The sequence below is a fragment of the Phocoena sinus genome, chromosome 3 (genome assembly GCF_008692025.1).
Source record: "Phocoena sinus isolate mPhoSin1 chromosome 3, mPhoSin1.pri, whole genome shotgun sequence".
Classification (NCBI taxonomy): domain Eukaryota; kingdom Metazoa; phylum Chordata; class Mammalia; order Artiodactyla; family Phocoenidae; genus Phocoena; species Phocoena sinus.
In genome coordinates, this window is record NC_045765.1 from 120,793,550 (window position 1) to 120,805,721 (window position 12,172).

Consider the following 12,172-nt stretch of genomic DNA (forward strand, 5'->3'; position numbering starts at 1 on the left):
TCAGATGCCACTAGATCTGATCACACTGGCATATTCATTGAGGACTCTAGTATTTGCCTAGAGTGTTTCTCTCTACCTACGACCTGCCAAAATCCTGAACGATGAAAATGTGCGATGAACCCACCTCAACCCTATAATTTCATAATTCCTCGATGCCCTCAATTCCAATGTCCATCTGCATTTCACCCATGTGATTCACAATCACAGTAATACTCAAGACCTTAGCTTCTGTAATACTTTTCCACCTCCCTGACCACTACACTTGTCCTTCTAAATCATTCACTTCCTTATTATTGCTGGTAAACATCAAGTTCCTTAACCTCATTTCTTTTTCTTCCTGTAAAAGCACTCTAGGTTTTATTTCCTTCTCTATTCACCTTAGATTTCATGATATATTATTTCCACCATTCTCACCTTTCTTGCCCCCTTTTCATACCTATGCAATAAGTCTGTAACGTGGTACTTCAATCACCTACCTTCTTTGCCCTGGAATTTAACCAGAGAAAAATGACATAACCTTGTTGCTTAGAACCACTGCAAATTTATGGTATTCCCTCTTCCTTGCTCCATCTTCAATGCTGCTCAGGAATTCTATTTATTCTAAGTCAGTCTGCTCTGCCACTCCAAATCACTACCACTTCCCTCAAATGCCCTTCCCCCAGTCTTTAGAGGCAATTTTCTCTTTGACTTCACTGAGAAAATAAATGCAATGAAAACTATCAGACTGATATTGCTCCCCTCAGTTATAAATTTATTGTTAGGTGGATCCATACTTCGCCTTTTTCCTGTTTAAGACTGATTCTTCTAACCAGGCTCAAGATACCATGCCTTTCTTTCAAATTTACTCATAATTATCCCCCTCTTACATCATAAGCTTCTTGAAAGCAAGGATTTAAGATCTTAAATACTCAGATCTGAGACTTCCCTGGCAGTCCAGTGGTTAAGACTCCACACTCCCAATGCAGGGGGTGCAGGTGTGATCCCTGGTCGGGGAGCTAAGATCCCACATGCCATGTGGCATGGCCAAGAACAACAACAAAGACCAAAAACCTAGATCTAACACAATGCCTGGCACATAGGTGGTAATAAAAATGGAATGAACTAAATGTGAAGCATCTTTCGAAGTATTAAAAAATTCCGCCTCAAGGACATTGTTTTGACTCATCTATTTCTTAGAGACACTGTGATAAAGGAAAAAGCTTTTCTTGCAGTTGAAAGGAAATTCACCTGCCTGACCATACCAAATGTAGTTTCTGATTCAGTATTATAAGTATACTACTTACAGTGCTCTCCTTATAATACCCATAGTGAAATACTTTAAAAAACACATGAACTCTAAAAGGACTCAGAATATTATAAACTTATATTTCCTGTTGAAGCCTCTCCCACACTAAAATGCATCTAACAAAATCAAAGGAGTCATTTAAGGAAACATATGGTATACACATACCTCTAAATTCAACTATCTATAATGCTGAGATATTGCCTCTTTTTCCCATTTTCAGAGAACTTCATTAACCAATTCTCCAAATTTTCTTCAAATTAGTAAAAGTCTTTGAGACTTAAAATTCACTTTACACCTTTGCTGTAATTTGTATTTGTTTTTTAAAAGAAAAGAGATTCTTAAATTCCTACCATCCTCAGTCCTTGGTTGCTGAGGGAACATGTAGTTAGTAAGCACCATTTTCTGGGTCTCTGAATCAGTCTCTTTTTGAAGAGGTATCAGGGGTTTGGACTAGGGAAAGAAAATAAATGTTTAGTTTTCAATAATCCTAAAGCAAATACATATCCAGCAATACCTCTGAATAAGTACTCACCATTTTTTCTATAAAGTATCAATGTGTAGGTTACCCCCAAAAATGTTTTTAACATACATAATAAAACTTTAAGATTTGAAACAATATACAAATCTAAAAAATAAAATTTAGCTTTTAATACAAAGCAAACTCATACTGTATTGCAATTATCACTGATCACCAATACAGTTTTAAAAGTTCTCATATATTAAGTACATCCACAGTCCAATAATTACTTATCATAGTGATTTTAATAACGCCAAAAACTAAGCCTTTCCATTTTATATTATTTTGCCCCTTCTAGTATTCCCCTTTGGGAAGATGCTTTTGTAGAAATGATTTAGAAGGTTTAGTCTAGTTATCTGCAGGTTTATTTTAGCTGAAAACAGAGTACTTAAACACTAAGTTGTAACCTCTTTTCTGCCCTGTGTCTCCTTTCTCCATTAAAGATACAAGTTACTAAGTGGCAGAACTAGAAAACCCAATCATTTTGGACCTCATTTTTCCTTACGACTCTTTTCCTAACTGGTTATTGTTTTCAATTTACTTCTTAATATAACTCATACTTTTTTGCCAGCCTACTGACCTAACATCCTACCAATCCAAGCCTCGGCTAACTCCAGACAAGCAGGAACTACCAAATCCTCCCCTCACCTGCCACCCTATCAATTAATTCTTTGGACTTACTCTTGTGAAAACCGTGCAGCTAGTTAATGCCATACTATAATCTTACTCCCACTCAAACATTTTCTCTGTGCCCCTATCCTTCTTCTACAGTAGAGATACTGCCCTGCATCTCAAACATCTTCACTGAAAACTTTCCTTGACCTCCTCAGATAATGAAAATGGTAGATCTACTCCTTTCCCAAGGACAGCACTTCCCTGAAGCCTTCTCAGATACAGGTTGCTTCTTCTCCCACACCTCATTAAACTCTAGTTCAGGCGGTAGAGTTAGTGTTTACAAATGCTATGAGATCATTACTCCTCTCTCAATTATAAACACCTCTTCTTTTGAGGGAGATCAAACCCTGCCCCAACCATTCTAGCTCCTTTCCTAATATCCACTGACCTCCTGATAGTATCCAACTATTTCTGACTCTTTTATGCCAAATCTTTCCACAGTAATGGGTTAATTCCACAGATATAAAATGTAGATGACATAACCATACTTTTAGCCCAGTGATTTCTCAGTAGATGAGGAATGGGTTGGAATGAGGAAAGAAGTCTACTTAGATAGACACAATAATCTGGGAGGGAGTTCCCTGGTGGCCTAGTGGTTAGGATGCCGGGCTTTCACTGCCATGGCCTGGGTTCAATCTCTAGTCGGGGAACTGAGATCCTGCAAGTCAGGCGGCATAGCCAAAAAAAAAAAAAAAAAGAAAAAAAAAAAGAACATCACTAAATATAACTACATAGGTAAATATAAAAGTTAAAAAAAACAAAAATTATCTGGGAAGGGGAATTCCCTGGCAGTCCAGTGGTTAGGGCTCCAGGTTCAATCCCTAGAACCTGGATCCAGGGATAGTTGGGGAACTATGATCCTGCATGCCATGTGGCACGGCCAAAATTAATTAATTAATTAATTTAATAAATAAATAAATAAATAAATTTTAAAAAAAGAATGGTAAATTCTATGTTTCTTTAAAAAAAAAAAGAATGGCTGGTGGCGCAGTGGTTGAGAGTCCGCCTGCCGATGCAGAGGACACGGGTTCGTGTCCCGGTCTGGGAAGATCCCACATGCTGCAGAGCGGCTGGGCTCGTGAGCCATGGCCGCTGAGCCTGTGCTCCACAACGGGAGAGGCCACAACAGTGAGAGGCCCGCGTGCCGCAAAAAAAAAAAAAAAAAAAGAATGATCTGGGAAGCTTTTAAATACTAATCACACCCCTGAAAAAGTTCTAAAATTAACTGTGGTAATGGTTGCACAACTCTCATAAATATATTAAAAACCACTGAATTATGCACTTTAAAATAGGTAAATTGTAGAGAACGTGATTTATATTTCAATAAAGGTGTTATATGAAAACTAATCATCTGTTATTTATCGAGTGCAAAGGCAGAAAGAGACTGAGAACTATTTACCGAGCATCTCCATTCCCTAAATACTTAACTCCAACGATCTTTATTACTATTTCATTTTAGATATTCATTCTACTCCCTTGCCATAATTCCTACAATATAACCTATTAATGTTATTTCTCTGAAATATAAATTCACTCATTCAGCAAGTGTTTGCTAAGTGCCTCCTATATGCAAAGCACTATGACAGGCACTGGGTATAGACTGGCGAGCAAACCATCTTTACTGATTCTGTAGAGCTTACAATATATGAGAGGAGGGATAGTGATAGTAAAATAAATTACAATACAATGTAAGAACTAGATAGGGAGGGTATAAGGTGCTAAGAGAACACAAAGCAGGAGGTATTTGCTTACCAAAATCTTGAGCCATGAGGAAAGCATTCCTGAAAGAACGCCTTCCTAGATGAGGATGAGCACATTAACCAGGTAAGAAGGGGGAGGATGCATGTTCCAAGAGAGCAGAACTCACTTGAGGAAATGAGAATAAAGACGTATGGGGAGGAAGTGAAGCTAGAGGATGAGCAGGCATTTTAAGCAGGTAATGCTAGAACAAGATTAAAGGATCACTTGAGTTGCAGTGTGGTTCTGAATGGAAACAGGGTGATAAGAGATAGGGGCTGTGGGGCTTCCCTGGTGGCGCAGTGGTTGGGAGTCCGCCTGCCGATGCAGGGGACGCGGGTTTGTGCCCCGGTCCGGGAAGGTCCCACATGCCGCGGAGCGGCTGGGCCCGTGAGCCATGGCCGCTGAGCCTGCGCGTCCGAAGCGCCTGTGCTCCGCAATGGGAGAGGCCACAACAGTGAGAGGCCCGCGTACCGCAAAAAAAAAAAAAAAAAAAAAGAGATAGGGGCTGTGGCAACACCCGAGGCAGAGACCTATCAGGAAGCTACCTCAATAGTCTAAGTGAACACTGTCCAATAGAGATATAATGTGAGACAAAAATGAGAACCATAGATAATTTACAATTTTCTGGTAGCCACATGTTTCTAAAAGGTAAAAAGAGATTAAATTAATTTTGATAATGTATTTAAACTTATATATTCAAAATATTGTCATTTTAATGTGTAATCGATAATAAAAATTGTTGTGATTTTACATTCTTTGTTCATATTTAGTATAGAAAATTCAGTGTATATTTTGGACTAGTCACATGACCATGTCACATGACCTAGTCACATGACCATGTCTACTGTATTGGACAGTGCAGGTCTAACTGAAAGATGATGGTGGACTGTATTTAAGGGAAGGCGAAGCAGGAATAAAGCAAAGCACAAAAACATCTGATATATTTAAGAGCTAAGACTAAACAGAGCTTGGTGATTCACTGTACTGAAGTACAGGGAGAAACAGTAGTTAAGAATTACATTCCCAGGCCTCTGTCTCCAGCAAGTACTTTTTATTGATCTAGGGAACCCGGGAAAAGAAAAAGATTTGGAGAAGGTGAAATGTTCAGTTTTAGGTTGGTTGAATTTGAGACATCTAGGGGGGCAATGTTAAGTAGACAGTGAGTGTGAAGTTCAGGAAAGAGAACTGGGCCGAAGACAGTTGTTAGGAATAATGATGATACAGTCAGTAACTGCATCTTTCCCAGAGGAAAGTATACGGAAAGTAACTAAAGCAGAGCCTAGAGCACCACGAGGGGCACCGACATGTAAGATACTGGCAGAAAAAAAATTCCTGAAAAGGGAACTAAGGCGTGGTCAGTTGAAAGGACAACCAGCAGAGCATGGTAACATAGACACCATGAAGATCTCTCACTTCATTGCTCCTACAAGACTTGCTCATCGGGCTTCCCTGGTGGCACAGTGGTTGAGAGTCCGCCTGCTGAAGCAGGGGACACGGGTTCGTGCCCTGGTCTGGGAAGATCCCACATGGGCCCGTGAGCCATGGCCGCTGAGCCTGCGCGTCTGGAGCCTGTGCTCCGCAACGGGAGAGGCCACAACAGTGAGAGGCCCGTGTACCGCAAAAAAAAAAAAAAAAAAAGACGTGCTCATCAACCCCACCAAGACTGCCACTCTCTTGAACTTTTTACTTTATCACCATCATTCTTTCCTGTCTTTGCTTCTCTTTTCATATCTGACCATATCTCATTATGACCAGTTTCCTGCCAATTATCAAGACCTTGCTGCATTGTCCTTCTCTTGCACCTGGGTTGGCAAAGCTGCAACCCATAATTATTCTAATTGTGTGCTTTCTCTGTATCACACAACTGAGCAAATTAGTACTAACAATAAGTCTATGGTAACAAACTTCAACGGACTCCCAATGTTGCTTGAAAATTCTTCTAAAGTTCCTAAATTGTATTCTGAAGAAGATATTATTGTCAAAAAAAATTTTTTTAAATAAAAATAGGATTCAAGAACTGCTAAGGGCTTCCCTGGTGGCGCAGTGGTTGAGAGTCCGCCTGCTGATGCAGGGGACACGGGTTTGTGCCCCGGTCCGGGAAGAACCCACATGCCGCGGAGCGGCTGGGCCCGTGAGCCATGGCTGCTGAGCCTGCACGTCCGGAGCCTGTGCTCCGCAACGGGAGAGGCCACAAGAGTGAGAGGCCCGTGTACTGCAAAAAAAAAAAAGGAACTGCTAAGAGTTTGGAAACTGCTACATTCTAAGAGTTTTACCGTGTAGATTATTAGCCCTCCCTCTCACAAACTTCATACCCAAGATCCCTCCAAGAACGTTAAGAATCCCTGCCAGAGCTTTTGATTCCATCAGCTTCCATTCCAGTTATCCATCACTCTCTAATATCCTTAATCTCATTTTCCATAGAGTCTCTTTCCAACAACCTATAAACATGCTCTTATCTTGTGCCTAGCTACCAATTTCATGTTCCACTCCTGTTCTTTCTTATCCAATCTTCTTAAAAGACTAATCAACATTCATATGTCTCCATTCTCTCATTTATTTATTCCTTAAACTACTTCAATCTGGCATTTGACATATACTTCTAAAACTGCATTAGCTATAGTCAAGATAAGTTGGCAAGATAGGTATAACTTGCCAAAATATAATGGATATTTTTCAGACTTCATTTGAATGAACCTCTCATTGGCATTCATCCTGTTGCAACTCCTTCCTTTAGGCCAGTTGCTTCACCCTTAACGTAAAAACACCATCATATAGTTTTCCTTGTAAAGAGCAGCCATAGAGGTATGGCCACTCTTTCTAAGCCTATTAACCCGCCTGCCACTTAAATGTTAGTATTCCTCAGGATTAATCCATCCGTAACATTTAAAAATATAATCTGACAATAACCCCTTTTGACAAAATAATAAAAAGCTATGAAACCACTTTCAAGAAAAAGTGATTAAGATGGACTGAACACACATCTCATGCTACAAGTCTTTTAAATACATTTTACAAATGAAAGGAATATATCTATAATAATACTGGGGAAAAATCATGCCTTCAGGAGCAATTTTGAGAACGCCTGGAGGTTAAAAATTTTAAAAGTGGAAAAACCAAGAGCACAGAAACCACAGCCTAAATCAAGGCGATGGGTGTGGGTGCAGGTGGGGATGGGGGTGGTCCAAGGCCACCTGAACTGTTCTATGCGTGCCTACCTGGATACACCAAAGGTACTTCAAACTCAATAAACCTAACCAGAACTTCACATCTTCCCATAAACAGATTTCTTTCTCTTGTGGTTCTCTATCTTGGTTATGGTAACAATATCCACCTAGTCACTCAAGCCACATCTCTGAGGCTCATCTTTGCTTTTACTTTCTTCTCACATACATGCATTCCTCACATGTTCCACTGATGTGACCTTTTAAGTTATGCCCTAAATAGACAGTATTTTCCTGGGCCCTGTTATCATTACTCTACTTCAGCCAACACTTTCTGTTGCCTTGAGTATGGCAATGCCCTCCAATAGGTCTTCTCTGGCCTTCCCGCTTGGCACCACCTCCTGCTAAATCCATCTTTCATAATGCAGCCTGCAAAGCCTTTCTAATGTATCAGTCTGATCATGCCACTTGCCTGCTCATATGTTACACAGCTTTCTTATCTCCTGTAGTAGGGTTGACATGTAATCCCAGGACCACTTCTCTTAAACTGATAACATATATGAATAATTGACCATGACAATATGACCAAACATCCAGGTTGCCTGGGACATTCCCATTTTACACCTGCTATTCTGACACTTATCAAAGAGGCCCCTTTCACTAACAAGTGTCCTAAAATAGACAATAAATTAGTCACCCTAATCATAACAATTTTCCACTGAACCTGAATATGACCTTAGAATCCATTAAAAAAATCATAATTTATCAAAGTTGACATGCAAGATTTAAAAAATCTATTTGCCATCCTTGAAATATAATGTGAGTTCCTTTGTATGGCATATGTGATCCTCCATGACCTGATCTGTGTCCACCTCTGTGGCCTCACATCCCACTCTTCCATCTCACAAGTTATGCTCTAGTTATAAAACCACTTGTAGAGGTACTGAATATACTACACTGCTTCACTAATAAGTGCTTAGGCTCATGATATTCCTTCTAACCAGAACACTCTTCCCCTTTCTTTAATCCTATTACTCTTTTTTTTTTTTTGAAAGGAGCTGTAAGTTATTTTATTTTTTAAATAAATTTATTTTATTTATTTTTGGCTGCGTTGGGTCTTCGTTGCTGCACGTGGGCTTTCTCTAACTGCGATGAGTGGGGACTACTCTTCGTCGCGGTGTGGAGGCTTCTCATTGCGGTGGCTTCTCTTTGTTGCAGAGCACGGGCTCTAGGCGTGTGGGCTCAGTAGTTGTGGCTCACGGGCTCTAGAGTGCATGGGCTTAGTTGCTCAGTAGTTGTGGTGCACGGGCTTAGTCGCTCCACAGCATATGGGATCTTCCTGGATCAGGGCTCAAACCCGTGTACCCCTGCATTGGCAGGCAGATTCTTAACCTTAGCGCCATGAGGGAAGTCCCAGCATGGCTCACTCTCAATTTCATTTGAGTATCTGCTTTACTGTTCCCTTCTTCAGACAGATACTTCCTAAATCACTCTATCTAAAATAGGATGTTTACTCCAACCCTGCTATCAGGGTTCCAATAGCAGGGTTGTTCCAATGCCTATCAAACTTTATTTTTCTCTGTAGTTCTGAAACACTATTATGTAGTTACTTATTTGTCTCTGTCTCCCATGAGAATGTAAACTCAATGAGAATGTAAGAAGATTCTATTTGCTTCATCAGTATAACTCCAGCTCCCAGAGCAGTTCATGTCCTACTGTAAGCTTTCAATAAATTTGTCAAAGGGAAGTCCAAGGAACAAGTCTAAATTCCTTAGAAATACTTCTTCAAGGTTTGTCAAAGTGCTTGATTAGAAGCATAACAATCAAATTTATACAGATATAAGCCACAGAGAGTCTCTATAAAAATGTTAAAAAGTTAGGGAGAATTCTGTCCTAATCTATCTTTTTACAGATATAGAAGTTAGACAAGCCCCAAAGGACTTACCGTTCATGAATCTACACATATTTCACAAAAAATTATCTGTATCTAAGTATTTTCCAGTATTTTCCTTATACATGTGTCTTTACATGTGTACCAGATTAGAACTGCTGTTAAATAATCCTAAGTAAATTAGAATGCATAATCATATAGAATAACTGGAATTCTATCAATTTACAAAATCAGAATGTCTACCTGATTATCTGAGAGCCACATAGCAGTCAATTGCTGTAGCTTTGTAAAGCTAAAGGGCAAATTTTTTAATCTGTGGGAAAAAATACAAACAAAAATTAAACTTTAAAAATGAGAAATGTTAAAATGAGAGCTAGATCTAATGGTCTTCTAAACAATGTTATATTATTGCATATGAAAATAGGAGAAAAACATTTAATTCAGGAGAAAACCCAGTATAGGTCTTTGAACAGGATATAAGACAAAATACTATTCAGTTTTATAAGAATTAATTTTAAAAATATAATTCTTCAATTGAATCAATTTTACTGGGGGAAAAATGGATAATCTAATAACCTCAAAAAAAATTATCTGCTAAGAAAAACTAGCAACTATCCCTACCTTACTGCAAAGGCAAGGACAAATTAAACAATATCTCATAAAATTGCTTTGGATGTTTTACTTGCCTTTACAGAGAACAAACCGTTATAGGAACCACTCTGAGTAAGAGCTTGTTATAAATACTGCACTCTTTTTATTTCATTGTGACCCAGCACTTTCATACTCAAGAAGACTATTTTAACACTATAATGAGTAAAAACAAAGTAATAGCAATACTCAGTAGAATGCTAAATTGGAACAGCACCCTACTTAAACCTTCTGTCTTATGTCTATCTATTCTATGCCTAACTTTCAAGGAACCTAGGGAATCTAGGTCTCTAGAAACCTAGGGTGCTGGAACTTAGGGATCTAGTTTTAGGGGACAAAGTATGGGCTGAAACAAGGATTTAATTTTAAAAGGGATTTAATTTTAATGATTTAATTTTCAACCACACTGGATAGCTATAATTAATAATTTAAAAGGAGGGGCAGGGACAGTAGTTCTTCTTAAATAAAATGGAACAGTCTAAATACCCTAACTAGTCAGAAAACTGAGTTTACATTAAAGCTCTATCTTACAAGCTATCTGAATCACCTTAAATCTGAGTCTTAATTTTCTCCTCCATAAAATGGGAATACCCATTTATTATTTTATAGGGCTGTTTTGAATACTTTGTAAGATACTACAAAAGCAAAATGTAAAAATGCCATTACAATGTTCTTTTATCACTATTAGTATCTTTACATCAGAAAAAATTATGGACAATCTGTTAACTTAAACACTGTTCCAGTTTGTGATCTATTTTGCTCTATACCTTGGCTGTGTTGTCCAAAATTATTTGAGTGGGTGTCTAATCACACCTTTGCCCAGATTAATACAAGGAGTAGATTAGATTAAAAGCTGCTTTGTTCAACAGCAGTATTAAGGTGAAGATCTGACTTTAGAAATAAAAATGGCTACTATAAGGAGATAATTAAGACTATATAGCTAAAGTCAACATAAAATGAACTGTGACAAATAACCACAGTACAATAATTAACATCAGGTAAAATTAAATCATTCTTTCAAATGAAAATTCTACACAAAAAACCAAAAAATATATATGAAAAGAAAAACATGCATTAGATTTTCTAACACATATAATGAAATTTTAATTTCATCCAATAGATGTCTTCTACAAACCAAATGATGAATTACATTGTTACAAACCTATTGTCACTCAAATTAATGACTTTTAATTTTTGCATATCACCCATTTCCTCTGGAAGTGTCTCAAGTTTATTGGAATGGAGAAACAGCACAGTTATATTTTTCCAGCTTCCAATCTGAAAGAGAAACAGACTTGTGGATCAAAACTTCGCCTACTGCTTAACAGACATTAAGTAAAGTATCATTTTCAAAAGTTATAAAAAATACTCTTCTCATTTATAAAAGGAATTATATTTTCCCTTTTCAATTATTAACTTCCATATATGAAGAAAAGTATTTAGGTATCTCTTGAAAATCAATATAGCTAATTATTATTCAGAAAATAAATAACTTAGTTACAAAATTATTTCTGAAAATAAAGAAAACCACACTGGATAGCTATAATTAATAATTAGAAATATAAAAATTCAAAATAAATTTTAAATACAGTACCTCTGGGGGTAACTGTTGTAAGTAATTATGATCTGCAGCAAATGTTCTTATATTAGTAAGCTGCCCAATAGATGAAGGCAAAGCTTCAAGTTCATTGAAGCTACAATCCAGTTCTTCTATTGACACTAACCTTTAATTAAAAAAGAAAGCACATATTTTAACAAAAGATTTCCTGTATATCATTCAAAACTTAAGAACATATGACCATTTGAACTTGACTTTAACAAACGTAGAGAAAATCTACTTCTACAGTTCACCTGTAAAAAAATCAGCCTGCCTTCATTATAAATAAACCCAACCTGCAACCAACTGCTTATTTAAATGTTTTTGGAATCTCCTTTAGGTGTTAACAATTATCTGAAAACAATATATGGCATGCTGAACCGAAAGAAAAATCTTCTAGTTCTATTAATACACAAAAATCTTACCCTCCTATAGAGTCTGGCAGATACATTAACTGATTTTCATCTATTTTAAGAGTTGTTACATTCTTCAATGAACCTATTGAGGGAAGAAATAATATACAATTTTCCATCTTGAACTAGAATCAAGTCAACCAACAGTCAATGTGAGCACATATTACATTTGACATGAATCATAAAGAACTTTTAAAAACCAACATATCTAAAAAACATACCATCCCAACCCCACCAACTCTCTA

The 12,172-nt window shown here is 37.6% G+C and overlaps 1 protein-coding gene across 13 annotated transcripts in view; it reads right to left on the reverse strand.

Annotated features, from left to right (window-relative positions):
• Positions 1-12,172, reverse strand: part of ERBIN (erbb2 interacting protein) — a 110,679-nt gene that overhangs the window by 27,363 nt on the left and 71,144 nt on the right. For all 13 annotated transcript variants that reach the window (XM_032625197.1, XM_032625205.1, XM_032625206.1 and 10 more), the window contains exons 11-15: positions 11,940-12,012; positions 11,512-11,641; positions 11,080-11,195; positions 9,513-9,582; positions 1,636-1,735 (exon numbers count right to left, since the gene is read on the reverse strand). In XM_032625197.1, the coding sequence (XP_032481088.1) occupies positions 1,636-1,735; positions 9,513-9,582; positions 11,080-11,195; positions 11,512-11,641; positions 11,940-12,012 (489 nt within the window). The remainder of the gene's footprint in view (positions 1-1,635; positions 1,736-9,512; positions 9,583-11,079; positions 11,196-11,511; positions 11,642-11,939; positions 12,013-12,172) is intronic.